Source organism: Muntiacus reevesi, chromosome 4 (genome assembly GCF_963930625.1).
Source record: "Muntiacus reevesi chromosome 4, mMunRee1.1, whole genome shotgun sequence".
Classification (NCBI taxonomy): Eukaryota; Metazoa; Chordata; class Mammalia; order Artiodactyla; family Cervidae; genus Muntiacus; species Muntiacus reevesi.
In genome coordinates, this window is record NC_089252.1 from 105,112,233 (window position 1) to 105,129,419 (window position 17,187).

The following is a 17,187-nucleotide window of genomic DNA, read 5'->3' on the forward strand; positions in this document are numbered from 1 at the left end:
AACATAGAAACAAGGATGGTTGGGAGCTTTCCCTGGCGGTCCACTGGTTAGGACTCAGCACATTCACTGCTGTTATCATAGGTTCAGTCCTTGGTCAGGGAAGTAAGACCCCGTAAGCATTGGGGCCAAAAAAAAAAGGATGGCTGGAAGTTTAGGACATGGAAAAATACTAGAGTATTTTAAATAAATAGGATTATCATGAGTGTCTGCTCAGTAGGTTGGAAACAAAGAAGAGCCTGCCAGTGTAACAAAATTTTAACTTGCTTCTCTTCTTTGGGATCCTTGCCTTCAATCTGAAAACTACGCTATTGTTTTTTTTTTTTTTTTTTTAGATTTTAATTAAGTGTATACACTATGATTTTACGTTTCTGGGTTGTTTCAACACAATTTAATACTAGCTACCTATTTCTAAAAGCATAATGAATTCTGTTTATAATAGCTTTTCACATAATAGCAATTTGCTATTAAAACTGGTAGAGGTTGATTCAGAGGAAATTGGTTTCTGGTCCATGTTTTGACATAGGCCATGTCCATATTTTATTATCAGCACTTAAAAGCACCATGCAAACTGAACGCGACAAGTCAGTTAGCTTTTCCACATTAATTGTATTGCCTCAGGCATTACTGATTATTTGCTTGTGAAGCTGGACACACTATGCTTCTTTATTTTGGTCTTTGTAAGACATGTATCAGAGGAGTGGCATGGCCCTTTAGGGATACTGTACAGAAACATTTTAACAGTTGTCCACCTGAAACTGATCCACATTCTAGAGCAGATGCAGTCTTGCACTGTGTGGAAGAGACAGGCTTTCCTAGAAAAATGCAGATGCTAATATAACCAACTTTTAGTGACTTCTACATTAAGAAAACGATGCTTTGAGAAAAGTAAAAAAAAAAAAAATGGAAGACTTAAAATGCCACCCATCTCTACGTTCTGTAATGCCAAGGTAGATTCTGTTTCTTAAGTAAAACAGTATAATAACTCATTTATAAAAAATTAATTACTTCAAGAGGGCTAACTTCAACATAGGAATTATTTTTGTCTTGAACATGAAAAGTTATGTAATAATCAACAAGCTCTGAATTCTGACAGTTAACTTCTAATGGGTAACTTTGGGCAAAGGTAGACATCAGCTCTGTAAATGATATATTTTGTTGATGTTAAAAATCCCTGTCCAAGAGTCAGGTAGGACATGAAGCTAGTTCAGCTAGTTCGGGAGGTGGGGGGGTGGGGGTCCTATTAAAATACCAGGTATAGCAGTGTTTCCACACAGAGTAGGGCATATGGTCAGCGAAGATCAGCGCAGCCTGTTATTCCCTATGTTTGTTAAAAAGATTTTTGTGTGCTGTAGAGGGTTTTTCACCAAAGAAGTTATTGAACTAGTGAGGACTCTTAGTTTTGGCATTTGTTAATTAAACTTAGTTACAGAGCTAAACAGTTCTACCTACTCTGCAGGGCATGCCCTGTTCAGGACTGGATGTTCAGCTGGGAAATGCTCTACTACGATTATCACAGTGGTTATAGTTTTACATTAGAAGTGTTCCTGGTTTTTAGATATGAAATTGAGCTTTATAGTTACAAATTTAGTTTCCATTCTTTAATGCCACAGTCTTTAGTAATATTTATAACAGTTTTATTGGTATAACATTTAATTACTAGATTAAGGTGTTATGTATTCCATTGTAAATCCTCCCTATTCCTTTTGCTCAAGCAGATATACATATGGTTGACTCTTGAACAATACAAGTTTGAACTGGGCAGATACATTTATTTGCGCAGTTTTTTCAGTAAATAATGTACGACACATCTGCAGATGGTTGAACCCCGGGTACAGATGATGGACTGTGAGGTTCTCCCTGGATTTTCAGCGGCAGAGGGGTCAGCACCCTTGGGTTGTTCAAGATGCAGCTGTAATCCTCCCTGCAAGTAGCCTATATGGTAAACTTCAGATTCTCACAGACACTTCTTCCCCTGTGATTGGAGGGGTCAGAAGGCTTTAAGGTCTCCTGTTTTGTGGCTGGGCTATAGGGAGAGGCAGCTGTAGTGACAGGCGCGTGGCCTTCTCCCCACCGACACAGGCCGCTTGGCGTGGTGGAGCTCCGCGCAGAGGTCTGCAGCGTCCTGCGTGAGGCGGTACGCGGGGCAGGCCCTGAGCGCGCTGTAGTCGTCTTTGATGTCGCCCTCTCTGAAGGAGACCACCACGTATTTGCGCAGATGAGCCTGGCTTCTCAGATCACTGCAGAAGAGGTTAAAGGCGAGGTGGAACAGGTCTTGGGAGTTCGCACAGGGGCCGCCCTCGTTCTTGTCACAGGTACCATCACACATGGTGTTATCATTGGAAAGAAGGAAAATGACCTTATCCGCTGCTTGCTTCTGAGTGGTAAGCCACTGCACGGGACCCATCTCAGCTATCTTCTTTTTCTGCCACTTTTCAAGGATAACTTCACTTCTGCAGCGGTTTTGAAGAAATTCAGTGAAGTAACAAACTGTGTGATGGAAGCATATTTCAGAAGGGTAAACCACAAGAACCTTAATAGAGGGCAGTAGCGTGGTAGTTGAGAAGGAAGTCTTCTTGATCCGTTCTGTGGGGGAGAGAAGCATTTGTCATCTCTGCACAGCAAATCAGCAGGTTTTCAGGCCAAGCTAAACCATGGCAGATAAATGACCCCTTGCTAGGGCACAGTGGCTGAGCATCAGGGGTGTTATTACTGCCAGAGAGGAAAATATCCCTGAAGTTCCTTTTGTACACATCACCTGAAATACACCAGTACTTAAAGATGCTGCAAAAGATTTATTTTCTAAGTCCCTGTCACTGAGTTAGTTCTCTTGATCAAGCCCATCCCTTCTCAGATAAATTCACAGAAACTAGGTTCAAGGTACTCTGTTTCAGGTGGGTGGTTGTAACTGTAGGATTTTTCAGTGCCATACATAAAAAGGACAGCTGACCTCTGCCCTTTCACATCATGTTTTGAGTTGGGTCAACTCAGTAGTAATTCCATCTTCTACCTGTGGGTGGTAGGGTTTCTTTACAGTTGCATAAGGTTAAGTGGTACCTCATTTCAGCTGGAACTCAACTGGAATTCTGTCCTATACATGCTACAGAATGGAAGCTAGGTATGAAACTACTGTAAAAGATAGATACAGGTGAAACAATTCCCATTAATATAAGTATCTCTAAGGTCAGAGTTCGATATGGCTTGCCTACCTAAGAAAGAACACGGGATTAATCTTGTTCTATCTACAACATCACAAACAACTCAAAGGCTGCATTTCCATGTCGATGTGTAGAGGGGAGGGGAAAGCAGAGGTTATCAGTGGGTCTCCCCCTAGCAGTTTACCTATATAAATACTAGTACTCTGACTTCTCATTCAAGTGTTCAGTGTTTTTGGGTTGGCAAGATCCTTCTTGTTGTTCAGTCACTCAATTATGTTCAATTCTTTGCCACCCCCGTGGACTGCAGCATGCCAGGCTTCCCTGCTCATCACCAACTTCCAGAGTTTGCTCAAAGTCATGTCCATTGAGTCAGTGTTGCCATCCAACCATCTCGTCCTCTGTCATCCCCTTCTCCTGCCTTCAATCTTTCCCAGCACTAATGTCTTTTCTAATGAGTCAGTTCTTCCCATCAGGTGGCCAAAGTATTGGAGATTCAGCTTCAGCGTCAGTCCTTCCAATGAATATTCAGCATTGATTTTCTTTAGGATTGACTGGTTTGATCTCCTTGCAGTCCAAGGGACTCTCAAGAGTCTTCTCTAACACTACAGTTCAAAAGAAATCAATTCTTTGGTGCTCACCCTTCTTTATGGCCCAACTTTCACATCCCTACATGACTATTGGAAAAACCATAGCTTTGACTATGCAGATGTTTATCAGCAAAGTAATGTCTCTGCTTTTTAATATGCTGTCTAGGTTTGTTACTGCTTTTCTTTCAAGGAGCAAGCATCTTAATTTCATGGCTGCAGTCACCACCTGCATTTATTTTGGAGCCCAAGAAAAGAAAGTCTGTCACTGTTTCCATTGTTTCCCCATCTCTTTGCCATGAAGTGATGGGACCAGATGCCATGATCTTCATTTTTAAATGTTGAGTTTTAAGCCAGCTTTTTCACTCTCCTCTTTCACTTTCATCAAGAGGCTCTTTAGTTCTTCTTCACTTTCTGCCATAAGGTGTCATCTGCACATCTGAGGTTATTGATATTTCTTCCAATGATCTTGATTCCAGCTTGTACTTCATCCAGCCTGGCATTTCACATAATGTACTCTGCATATAAGGTAAACAATCAGGGTGACAATATACAGCCTTGATGTACTCCTTTCCCAATTTGGAACCAGTCTGTTGTCCCATGTCCAGTTCTAACTGTTGCTTCTTGACCTGCATACAGGTTTCATAGGAGGCAGGTATGGTCATCTGGTATTCCCATCTCCGTAAGAACTTTCCAGTTTGTTGTGATCCACACAGTCAAAGGATTTAGCATAGTCAATGAAGCAGATGTTTTTTCTGGAATTCTCTTGCTTTTTCTATGATCCAACGGATGTCGGCAATTTGATCTCTGGTTCCTCTGCCTTTTCTAAATCCAGCTTGAACATCTGGAAGTTCTAGATTCATAAACTGTTAAAGCCTAGCGGGGAGAACTTAAAGAGTATTTACTTTGCTAGCATGTGAAATGAATACAATTGTGCGGTAGTTTGAACATTCTTTGGCATTGCCCTTCTTTCGGATTGGAATGAAAACTGACCTTTTCCAGTCCTGTGGTCACTGCTGAGTTTTCCAAATTTGCTGGCATATTGAGTGCAGCACTTTAACAGCATCATCTTTTGGGATTTGAAATAGCTAGAATTCCATCACCTTCACTAGCTTTGTTCGTCGTATGCTTCCTAAGGCCCACTTGACTTCACACTCCAGAATGTCTGGCTTTAGGTGAGTGATCACACCATCATGGTTATCTGGGTCATGAAGATCTTTTTTGTATAGTTCTGTGTATACTTGCCACAGTGTTGTTCTTATGCCTTGGAAGAATTTATTTTAAAAAAGTAGGAACTAGCATAGATTAGCTATCTTGATTAAGGGGCAATTTGTTATTAGCTATCTTTGGATCATTTCAGTCTTTGTAGATGCTTCAGTCATTTAAAAAAAAAGATGATTAAAAAAGGTGAGTGCAGATCCTGAGTCCTGACCCTTGCTTTACCCTTGCAAGTGTGATCAGTCTTAAGGAGAGCTCTAAGGTATTAAATAAATGTTGTCTGACTCTATTCTGATGCCAAAATGTGATTGCCTCTGGAGGAAGCTCCTTAAAAAAAAATCAGCGTCATTCTTTAAAGAGCTGAATTATAACCCTTACCGTGCCTCCAGATCAGATAGATGCCAGCCACCAGCACCCATGTGGCCACAAGCAGAGCAGACAGGAGGAGAGGCAGCCAGCCACCCAGCACACTTCTGTCTGGGGAGAACAGAACTTACTTATCTTCAGCAGAACACAACCAGATTTCTCTCTTACTTGAAGATTAAAATTTTTATTTGACGCTTTGTAGAAGTTTGGGTTCCTTCAAAGCCAAGGGTCAGTAGATCTCTGCAGATCAGTTTTTTTTTTTTTTTTTGCAGAGTGTGCAGGTCTTTCACTAGATGCTCAAAAGGGAGGGGGGCCCAGGTTAGGAATGGTCCTCCACAATCACTTTGGCCTCTTACTCCACATTTTCACCATGATAACCAGAATTTACATTCAATTTTGTTGTTGTTCTTTGATGAATTAATGTTATTCTGGGTGCAATTACTTCATGTAATACACAGTATGCATAGAGGGCATCTTTAAAGGCTGTTCTGTCAGACTGACAGATGTGAGGGCAGTGCCACCCGGTCACAGGAATGCTGAGAGTCAGTTAAGCTCCAGCGTGTGAAAGTGCTCAGGAATCTGTTGGCACTGCGCCCACAGAGCAGGCAGGATTGTCAGGAGGCTGGGTTTCTAAAAACAGCACCTTCCAACTTTTTACCCCTTGCTGGGCTAGTTCCGGAAGCATTTAATTTGAAAGAACTAACATCATTAAATCCAGAGAGACATTCTCCAGAACAGGCTGCTCTCGGGCACCAACGAGGTGTGTCTCTTGGTGCCACTATTCCTAATTTGTTATCCAAATGTCTGTGTGGCCGCATCGAGTTACAATAATAGCCAGCCCTGGGCCACTGAGACAGGTAAGAAAGTCAAAATGCAGTGAAATGCATGTTCCTTCATATACTCAGTCCTTTTACGCCACTGACATTTTTCAGCAGACCCTTGGGGCATTCTGAACATCTATTTTGCACCATTGATTTTTTTTTTCCCCTTCTTCTGTATGTTCTGCTTGGTCAGGATCTTGATCTCATAAATGAAGCCTCATTCCTATCCATCTTGTAGCTGTTGCACACAGAACCGCTGTCTTTCCCTGCACCCTGTTCAGCGCCCACAGGCAGGGACCCTCCCTCACCCTCTCCCACACCCCCAGCCTGTTGCATTCTGAATGGGATAGGGCTGGGGTCCTTCCTGGCCTGAAGTTCTGTGCTGGGTACTTACCATGATCCTGAGGAGAAGAGACTCCCGTTTGTGGGCAGCGACCCACGGTTCCTCTCCGTCGAATGCAGTCGTTGCCACAGGTACGGAAATATGGAGTCAGCTAAGGAGATGTGAGGGGTTTGGCATTATTCCTACCTTTCACCAGAACTTCTCATCCCTTTTTTTCTAGCTTCAACCCCTCTTTGGCATTGTAGTAAGATATCCCCCCCCACCCCACCCTTGGTCATACTTCTGTCATAAAGCCCTAAAATCCAGACCAGTGACCCAAGACCAGACACCGTCTGCAACTCCTGGGTTGTGAATCTACGCTTTGTACATGTTGCTAAGAGGTTTTGCATGCTCAGTTATGTCTGACTGCAACCCCATGAACTGTGTGTAGCCCACCAAGCTTCTCTATCCATGGGATTTCTCAGGCAAGAATACTGGAGTGGGTTGCCACTTCCTCCTCCAGGGAATTTTCCTGACTCGGATCAAATCCGCATCTCTTTCATTGGCAGGCAAATTCTTTACCACTGAGCCACATGGGAGTCCCAGTAAGAGGTTAGTTTCCTTATCTAAAAGGGTTAGGTCACATCCTAATACATAAACAAATATGTCCTCAAAAAATAGGGCAGTGGGACGCCTCTTGACCTAAGTCAGCACTTCTAAGTCCCTTGGGACTAGGAGAGTCTGTTTCCTTGGAAAAGGGGTGCAGTTCTAACATGCTGATGGGTATCTGCTCCCCTGGGCATGTCTGAATGCTGCCTTTATGTCCCAGGAATAAAGAACAAAAGAGTCTTATATCTTGGGTGTGGATCTGTTCCACTGGGACCCTCGGTAACATGAAGTCAGAGCGGAAAGAGCCCTGAGAACATCTGCTGGCCTGACTTCTGTTCTCCAGCAGACTAATCACGGGCCCCGAGAGGACAGAGCTGCCCTTCAAAGTTCATAAACTGATCAGGAACCCAAACTTTCTCAATTCAAAGCCTTTTTTACTTCATTTTGCAGTGGAAATGGAGTCTTGGAATAATAGAATGGTATTCCTGTCTCAGAATTCCTTTGTGGCTCTGCGACAGCAAATGGGAATCAAAGCATGTTGGAAAGTCAACAGCCACTCACAGAAGCCAAAGGGACCGTGACAATAAGTTCACCTTCCTGACCTCACAGATTCCCCATCAACATCAACGTAATGCCAAGAGAGGCTGCTGGCAGAAGCGAACTGAGGAGAGAATGCATCTGCTCCAACCAGAACGGACCACTCAAAAGCAGCGAGTGGCGGTACAGTGGGTCTTCAGTGACCCCCATTCTGTCCCCACCGGAGCATCTTGTTCAGCTTTACCTGGACCACAGCACCTTCACTTTCCCCAGTCACGTGAACCACCATGGAAGTTCGAGTTAGTTCCTTCTGGTGCAGGTGAGTGAGACAAAAATCAAGAGTTAGGAGCCATAGGAGGGAGTAGATTAAAGACTGCCAGTGAAGCCGCTGCTCTTCCCAAACTGACTGGAACTCGTTAATTTGCGTGAGTCAGATTTACTCTGTACTTCTGAGACCTCTACCTTTGGTGGGTTTTAGATTCACAGGGATGTTTCCAGAGATGCCCCCAGGGGACTTGGTTGTTTGTTTTTTTTTTTTTAATTAATCAAAATAGCCCAGCACATGTGTATAGCAGACAGTCCCTGCCTGTTGCTCTCTCAAGAGTCCAGGGAAGTTCAACAAGGGAAGGAGAGCTGGAGGTGGAGGACAGGACTGGTGTTGAGAACATGAAAGGAAAGAAAGTACCTCTGACACATAGGAAGTCCCAATCACGGTGGTATTTTGGATGAGCGCCATATATCTGTCTCCAAGGGGACTGGTGGTAAAATTCACTTCCACTGTGTTCTCGCTCTTCTTGCAAGCGGTGATGTTCGGCTTCCACAGACTTCCTGTGAGTCAGGAGAATCACAAGGATGGAGCTGCGAACTGAACCCTCAGTTAAGTCCCCAAACGGGCTTGACCAAAACAGATGTCTGTTCTGAGGCACACCTCCACGAGATACACACTACTACACAGCGTGTCTTTTATTTATCATCTCAGAGTAACCTGCTGCCCAGGAAAGCTTAGTGACCCCACGTCACTGCTTTGCTGAAAACAGCTTCCCTGGGCTGATGGTGATGGGAGGCACAGGCCGGGTTCTACTGCTCTCTTCTACTCGGCGTCCATTTGGAGTGAAGGGCTGGGGGTCAGGATTTCCCTCTTCCCAGGATGGGGAGCAAAAGCCACAGCTAAGGAGACGTATCTGAGTTTATAGAGTGAGTAAATTCAGCTAGAACTAAAACACTCTGGATTCCAGAACTCCATCCATCAGCCTGCTCTGCCCCAGCTTAACCGAATGTCAGGAAATAAGGAAGTGCCTCATGGCTTAAAAGAATACCCTGGCAGGTCTACTCTGTGAGAAAAGCCAGTTGTTTCAATCATGTGCCTTGCAAATCAGCACTTGATTAATTTCCAGGAACATGATATAGAAGAGCATGCATTATTTTCCCCACCCAGGAGGCCATTTCAAGCCCTCGCTCCCAACTGTCTTTAGGAGTTGGGTACTGGGAATGATTCAAGGCCCTCGGGCCCCCTACACCCCACAGGGTCCTCCACCCCAGATGTCTCCCAGCAGGAGGCCATGGAAGAGGCCCAAAGCTCCAAGTCTGCCTTTCAGCAAGGAGACACGTGCTCAGTCTGCTGGGGTTCACAAGGACGCCTGTGGGGTGGGGGTACCTAAAAGACAGGGACTGGTCCCCCCAAACCATTAGCCTCATTAGCACCCCAAGACTGTCATGACTCAGAAATGCACAGAAATTCTTGTAAACCCCTTGGAAACTGGATGGTTGGGACTGATTAACCTGAAAGGGCTTATTTCAAAAATCAGGGCAGGGGCAGTTTCTAACAGTCTGCCTGTGAGAGGTGACCCCTGTGAGGTCGCAGGTTGGGAGCGTGCTTCTGGGTCACTACTTTTGCTAATGCTGTCACCTTGAATGTTTGCAAATCCAGGGAGGCCCCTGTGGCCACAGGTCAGTGGTGCTGGTGTCTGAGTGGGCAGAGGACTTATAACAGAGCCCCATCCAGGCAGAGAGGGCCTTTGTTTGGGGCTAAAATGTTACTTTAATCAAGGGAATGGGGTGCTTTTTCTGTGACTTGCTCACCGCATAAACCTGCCAAGAGTTTGTCAGGCTGGGGATCAGCCTTCACTGAGCAGTTTGGATACGTAACAGCCCTACTCTAGGCCTCAGTTTCTTCATCGTAAAAAGTCTGATGGAGCTGTGCTGGCTCGAGGTATGGATTTCTTCTCATAACAGAAGCAAATGCTGAATTTACTTACCCGCCTCGATGCATTTTTTTTTATATTTCATTATGGGGTCCAGGCACCCTGGAAATTTGAAGGTTTTCACATTTTAGAAAAAAGTAACTCTGCTCCACCCCAGTGCCAACAAGTGTGCACACAACACATGCTTACCACACCTGTAATGAATTGCCAGAACATTTCAGATATGAGGTCAGATAGCAGATGTAAATAAGATGCTAACATACTGTTAAACAGAAGATTATCTACCTATGAAGTGATAACCAGAATCTAATTTGAATACAGCCTTTATCAGAACAGTATCTGTGATCCCCAAGAGAAGACCTCGAAACCAGCCAATTCTTGAAAAATGAGGTTCGGTAATACTTGTAGATACTGCCCCTTCCAAGAGGTGAAGCTTAATCCTACTCTATACCCCTCTGCCCCAGGGTGGGGTGGACTTAGTGATTTGCTTCCAAAAACTGGAGCTGGGGAAGGGAAAGATACTAGATTACATGGAGAAACCTGGCAAGATACCACTTAACAGTGACAAAGGTGAGCATCACCTGTGACGCCCTGTGCATGTCACCCACCCAACAGGTGCCACAAGAAGAGCGCTTCACCTGTGCAGAATTCCCCCCAAACCCCTGTGTCCCCGTCTGATCATGAGACAAACACCTGATAAACCCAGATTTGGGGAACATCCTGCAGGAGGCCTGGCCATCACTCCTCAAGACTCATGGTCGTGAAACACAGCGAAATACCAAGAGACGGTCACAGACCAGATGAGATGAAGACACGGGACTAAATGCCACTGGGACAGAAAGACGACATTAGTGGAAAAGCAGATGAAATCCAAATAAAGTCTGGACTTTAGTTCATAGAAATACCAGTGTTGGACTCTTAGTTTTGACAAATGGATGGTGGTAACGTAGGATGTTAACGGTAAGAGAAACTGGGTGAGCGCTATATGGGAGCTCTTTGTACTAGCTTTGCAACTTTTCTATAAACGTATTCCAAAATATTTTTAAAATAAGATTTGGTCTCACCAAGAGACCTGGGAACTACTGCATAGTAAATGATGTGAGGCTGCGAATACACTAGACCAGAACCGAGGAATGCAAACAGATTGGAAATTGCCCCCACTTGGCTTCAGTGCCACCGCTGGCATAGGCACAGGCGTGGGGACGGGACAGGTGACCCAGCTCGAGCCGGAGTGATGTGGGAGCTGCTGGGGCCAAGCGCCGTGCTGGGCCCTCCTCACCGGAGATCCTGTCTCATCCTCGCACTGACCCCGTGTGTGATCGTGCAGGTGTGACACCAGAGAGCTGAGCGCGTGTCATAGAGCAAGGGAAGGAACCAGCGCTCACCTCAGTGCCACCTGCCTCTCCTCCCAGCTCAGAGGGCAGACACACTGGAGTCTGTACATCCTCAGAGACCAGCCACACATGGTCAAACCACACATCCTGCCCAGAAGCTGAGACTGGAACAAGCGTTCTGCATCGACCGCAAAGAATGGCCAATGTGCATCAGTCAAGAAGGACCACAGCTTGGCCGGCAGCTTCACTTTGCTGCGTGTATAACCAGGGCAACTTACTTAAGCTCCCAGTTTCTTTTATCTGTAAATCAGGGCTGTCCCAACCTTGGGGTTTTTGGCAACCCAAGTGAGATGATGCGTGTCAAGTGCTCAGTCAGCGCTCGATGTACAGAAATGGGCTTTCCCCTCCACTTCACCTGACTCAGTCCTCTCCTTGTGAGTGAGATGCAGTTGCTGTTGTGTCCCTACTACACATGAGGAAACCGAGGCTCACCAAAGCCAAACATTTCATCCAGGGGACCTGGCCTCTCTACCAAACCACATACCAGATCAGGTGTCCTGGCAAGACAGAGAATAAGACGGGAGTGAGGATGTGTACCTGGGGAGGTGAAGTTCACAGCCATGGCGGGGCCATCCTCATTCATATTTGCATTGGGGATGTTATGGGCCCCAATGAAATAGACTGTGTTCAGCTCGACAGGAAAACCAATGTAGGAAAACATCCACTGCAAAGCAAAGTGGGAACCCTTGAATTGCCACGTCTTTTTCATTTATAATTTCATTCCTTAACCCACTGCTAAAACTTATGTCTCTAGCCAATGTCTACTAAGGAAATTGACCCCACACAGTTTGCCAGTGTAACTCACAGAATTAGAGAAGTGTAAAGTTCTAGAGCCAGGATATAACTTAGGTTCGGTTTCCCTCACTTGGGCTCCCCTGCTCGCTCAAACAGTAAAGAATTTGCCCACAATGCAGGAGACCTGGGTTCAATCCCTGGGTCAGGAAGATCTCCTAGAAAAGGGAATGGCAACCCACTCCAGTATTCTTGCCTGGAGAATACCATGAACAGAGGCGGCTGGCGGGCTACAGTCCATGGAATCACAGAATTGGACACGACTGAGTGACTAACACTTCCCTCACTTTGCTGATGGAGAAATTGAGGCCCAGGGATGCTGACTTGCCCAAGGCACACAGCAGAGAAATGGCCCAAAGTGGGATTTGAACCCGGACATCCAGGTTCCAGGTTGTAGCTGTCAGCAGCCTGTATATGAACACAAACCCACACCCCCAACAAAGGACCCAGATTAGTGACAGCCCTCCCAGGTGTCTCCAAGTGCTTACTTTGCCACCAGAGGGTCTGGTCTGAGTCTGGAAGGCCTGGGTGTAATTGCACCTGATGCAGCTGTAGGACTCGAAGTGGCTTTTGCCCATCACGCAGATCTTGGTGGCCTTCAACAAGCGAATGCTGGCTGCCAAGGTAGGTAAGAGGGCAGTTGTGTATTTAGCGCTTCCTCTGTAGCTGATCTGATGCTAATAGCCTACCTGCCTTCACATTCACCGTGACCCTCAGAGGTAGGCACTATGATTGTTCCCAGTTTACAGAAGGGGTGAGCGAGGCTTGGTGAATTTCAGGGAGCTGTGCCGTGGCTTACAAAGTTCATCAGCGACAGAATATGGATTCAGATTCCAAAGCCTTTCCTCCTCATAGGTGAGCCTAAATTTCACAGGTACCTGCAAAGAGGAGTCTACCTTTACACTATCCTGGACCTCTTTTAAGAGGAACAGGCGTGCTGTGTAGAGCAGAGGCCTCTCTGAGTGTCCTCAGTAGCCAAACCTGTTCTGTCTGTACCTTTATCCATGCTGATCCTTCTCCCTGCAATGCCTTTTCCTCCTGTTCTTTGCCTTGCCAGTTCTTTCTCCTTCAAGGCCCAACTTATGCACCACCATCTATAATGAGAGCTAACAAATACAGGAGCTCACTCTGTGCCAGGGATGAAGCCAAATGCCATCTAATTTAATGTGGTCTCACCAGGGCCCGCTCCTCCTCCTCTCCCTTCAACCCCACTGAAGATAAAGTACAGGTCTCTCCAGGATTCCCCTGACAGTCTGGCTGCCTCCCCTTGGGCCCCGAGAACCTGACTGAGCAGGAACTGGAGCTCACTCAGCTCTCTATGCTTGGCACTCCCAGATTATGACCATATGGAATTTAGCTGAATTTAGTGAGCGGACCCTACAGACATGGGCTTTAGGCCCCCAGTACTGGTTCATCCAAAGTGGCTCAGAGAAATGCTAGGACTTCCATGATGTCCTTTGGGAGATGGAAAAGTTATCTACCCAAGAGAATGTTTTCCTACTGTGAGGTCATCTCTGGCCTTATCCCATTTTCTTCCATGAAGAAGAGCGTAACATATAGAAAAGCATACCAACACCACCTGATGAGTTTTCATATTTGTGCAGCCAGTACCCAGGTCAAGGAACACCCCAGGAGTGCCCCTCAGGCCTCCTTTCAGTCACTCCCCACCCAAGAATGGGCTTCTCTGGTGGTTCAGATGGTAAAGAATCCACCTGCAATGCAGGAGACCTGGGTTCAATCCCTGGGTTTGGAAGATCCCCTGGAGAAGAGAACGGCTACTCATTCCAGTATTCTTGCCTGAGAACCCCATGGACAGAGGAGCCTGGAAGGCTACAGTGAGTGCATAGGGTCACAAATAACCAGACATAACTGAGCAACTTTTACCCAAGAATAGCCACTGTCCTGACTTCTAACTACATAGAGTAGTTTTGCCTGTTTTGCACTTTTTGTTAATGGAATCATCTTGTGGATAGGACTGCAGGCCTGCGTGCAGAGGTGAAAGTATGAACTCCCGAATCTGGCTTCTTTTGTTTATGAGATTCATCCACATGTAGTTATAAATCATTCATGCTAACTGATATACTGGATTCCGTTTTGTGAATCTAAGTCTACTGTCAGGCATTTAAGGCATTTTATTTTTGGCTGTTTTGAATACTGCTACCATGAGCATTCTAGTCTGTGGCTTTTGTGTATGTATGGCATGTATCTGGTATATCTGTGGCATGCGTGTATGTGTTCTGTTGGGTATGTGCTGGGAAGGGAGGTCATGGGTCGTAGAGTCTGCCCATTTCTGCTTTAGTAGACACGTCAGGCCTTACCATTGATTGATGCAAACTTACCATCTGCCCGGAGTATCCAGCTTATGTTCATCAAAATTGAAGAGTCCTTCAGGTCAACACTGCTTTTAATAGGCTCCACTCGGAGGTCCCTCAGGTCCCCTGGGGTCAGGGTGTGTCGGACCATCCACTCTGGAGACGGTCCTGGGAGAAGCAAAACTGCCCCATGACACCCCTTCCCCAGCCCAGTCCAATGCCACCCGCTCTACATGACCCACTGTGACTGCCCCTCACTCACAATTCATCTCTTCTTTCAGCTACGGCAGGCCAGACATTTCTCGGTGCTGGCTGATGCGCAGCTTAGGTGATGCTGAACCTCCTGGGCCCAACCTACAGGGCACATGTGCCCACTCTGGGTCCCTTCATACGTATGTATCTATCTAATTTATTTGACATGTTTATTAGGATCACTTCTGCCTACCCCCACACCTCAGCCTGGACTCCAGCCAACTTACCCCCATGACACTCCCTTCCTTCCCCTTAGTCTCTGCCAGTACCATCTCTCCTCCAGCTCATTCTGTCCATCCACATTTCTTGGGCAGAAACACACCCATTCTTTAAATGCTACCATCTCCAACACTCCTTCTTCTCTAAAACATTTGCTTCCTGTTCCCAAGTGTAAATGACGTCCCTCCCATGGCACTTGATCTCCTGTGCCTCTTTCCAGCCAGGAGGCCAGGCCACCCGAAACCCTGGGAGCTCTGCCTTGGGCAGATGGAGGCTTCACCCGCATCAGCTAACAAAGCAGAGTTTCACCCTGCGCCTGGTCTTTTATGACCTACTGCTGGCATTCAGGTCCCCTGAAAGTCCAACTGTACTTCTGACTGTTTCTAGTGCACCTACCGGGTTCAGAGCCACACTGAATTGTCTGCAAGAGAGAAAGAAATCGAGTGCCATGTTGAATACCAGCAAACCAGAAGCCTTCATTTGCCAAATTAGACAAAACACCATCTTTTCCCTTAAATGCATATACAAGTGACGCATGTTCAAAGGAAAGCTGAGCTTGTCCCACTTCACAGTTTGGGAGACATTAAGCAGCCCTACGGTAGGCTCTGATGGGCCATAGATTAACCACCATTTACTTGAACCTCAAGCCTGGCCATCATCTCCCTTAAAGATCAAAGGGGGGTTTACACCCCTCTCTGTGGCTCAGCCTTCCCTGCCACAAGCAGGGGATAACTCTGGACCATCACGGAGGCCCCTTCACACTAACTGTAGCCTTCTAGGACAGTCTAGAATATTTATTGAGTTTCCCCAGGTTAAAGACTGGCTGTGCCAAGAAGAGCAGAAGAATGCAGTCCATGGTAACTTTCCGAGGTTCTTTAAAAAATTCCCCTTCTGATATAAAAGGACTCACTCGAAGTATTTACCAAATCATAAGGCAACTATGATTTCATCATGTTATCTGTTAAAAAGAACTTATAAAAATAATATCATTTGTATCTAAGAAAGGCCAATATTAAATCCTTTGATTAACTGCTCATGTCTTTTTATAAGAAAAAGTAATTAGTCCTTTGGTTTTGGAATAAAATTCAGGACCTAAAAGGAAGCAGCAAGTTCCCAGGACACGCATGACACAGTGTGGATAAGCCCACCAGCTCTGGAATTTGAGCCCTCGCAGCCTCAATCTTTCTCAACACCATGAAGACAGAAGGCAAGACTTTTGATGATTTGAGTGATAAGAGTTGGGTGGAACTGTTAGTCACTCATCTTTGTCTTTTTAAAGCTGAACTCCAAGGGATGTCACCAGACAGTTTTTTAAACAAATAAGCCACCATGGTGATATTGGGAGCTAAGTTCTTGTCAAGGGACTGCTGAGACAAATTTTAGAAAGAACCAAAGCCACAGCTCTAAGCTTTGTACAGAGTTCAAGCTACAGGCCTAGTAGCAGGTACTGCAAAAGCAATGAATTCTTCCTTTAGGGGAAAGGTAGGGGTGCGGTGGAGTGAGGGGGTGGGCTCTGAACTGAGACAGAGGACAAGGAGAGGAGCTGAAGACGTCAAGATCAAGGCAGAGTACGTCTTTCCATCAGCAAATGACACCAGGCTTTTATGCTGAGTGCTAAGCTTAAGGGCAACAATATAACTTCAAACGCTATGTGCAAATGAGGTTTGTGAAGACCCAGAAGATTCCCTCAATCCTTTAAGGCAGGGGAAGAAGGGAAAGCTGCAGAGTTCAGGGTCTTAGGTCTGGGGACAAGGGCCCCAGTACAGCGCAAAGAACACGCCAAAAAAGGCGACTGGAACTTAGAAGCAGCTCTTGCGACCCCAGGCAATAACAACAGTGAACGCCTACTCTGTGCTAGGCTCTTTGCTGCTACCTTACGGGCCCGGGCGCTGTCCTTCACTAAATCCTGGTGAGTGAGGTATATGGCCCTTCAGTTAGACAGATGAGGACACGAGGCTCATTGAGCATAAATGGCTGGATCAAAAACGCATGGTGGCATCCGAACCCGTCTGATTCCCTCGCCCCAGACTTAAGCAGTCCGACGCCCGATCCCCGCTTCAGACCGCCCTCTGCGAACGCCTCGGAGGAGCTTGAGCTGATGGGTTGGGACGCGTTTGGGTCCGGGTTTGAGGGACCGGAACGCGGGAGAGGGGAGCGGACGGGGGCGCTTACCGGCTCCGGAGGCACGGCTCCGCAGCACAGAGCGGCCAGGCTCAGCAATACTAGCGACATCGCGGGGCCACCGCCCGCCACCTCGCGGGGTCGGGATCGGCTTCGGGCCGCGCGCTCTTATCCAGGCGCCCGGGGCCACACCTCCGGGCTCCGCCTCCCCCAGCACCGCCCGGGTAGGCGCGGCCCTCCGGCGCCCTCCCAGGGTGGGCAATGTAGTGCCCGGCCTGCAGGGG

General features: G+C 46.5%; 1 protein-coding gene across 5 annotated transcripts; it reads right to left on the bottom strand.

Moving 5' to 3' along the window:
- Window positions 1-1,544: 1,544 nt before the first annotated feature.
- IL17RB (interleukin 17 receptor B) lies at window positions 1,545-17,036 on the bottom strand. Of its 5 annotated transcripts, none has more exons than XM_065935336.1 (11): window positions 16,955-17,036; window positions 15,179-15,203; window positions 14,339-14,479; window positions 12,488-12,615; window positions 11,745-11,871; window positions 9,868-9,915; window positions 8,298-8,440; window positions 7,857-7,922; window positions 6,539-6,638; window positions 5,336-5,434; window positions 1,545-2,487 (listed from the first exon to the last, which is right to left on the bottom strand). In XM_065935336.1, the coding sequence occupies exons 1-11, from the start codon at window positions 17,012-17,014 to the stop codon at window positions 2,024-2,026; spliced, it is 1,401 nt and encodes a 466-aa protein (XP_065791408.1). In that variant the 5' UTR covers window positions 17,015-17,036; the 3' UTR covers window positions 1,545-2,023. The 5 variants fall into 5 exon arrangements, with proteins under 5 accessions (XP_065791408.1, XP_065791409.1, XP_065791407.1 ...); XM_065935335.1 differs by having other exon boundaries at window positions 1,546-2,583; window positions 7,857-7,919; XM_065935334.1 differs by having other exon boundaries at window positions 1,547-2,583.
- Between the last annotated feature and the right edge of the window lie 151 nt (window positions 17,037-17,187).

Excerpts from the sequence above, each read along its gene's own strand:
- IL17RB (XM_065935334.1), bottom strand. The coding sequence starts at position 17,014 with ATGTCGCTAGTATTGCTGAGCCTGGCCGCTCTGTGCTGCGGAGCCGTG. Across the intron at positions 11,872-12,487 it reads CCAGACCCTCTGGTGGCAAA|TGGATGTTTTCCTACATTGG; the intron begins GTAAGCACTTGG and ends TTTGCTTTGCAG. Across the intron at positions 9,916-11,744 it reads TGTGAACTTCACCTCCCCAG|GGTGCCTGGACCCCATAATG; the intron begins GTACACATCCTC and ends TCAAATTTCCAG.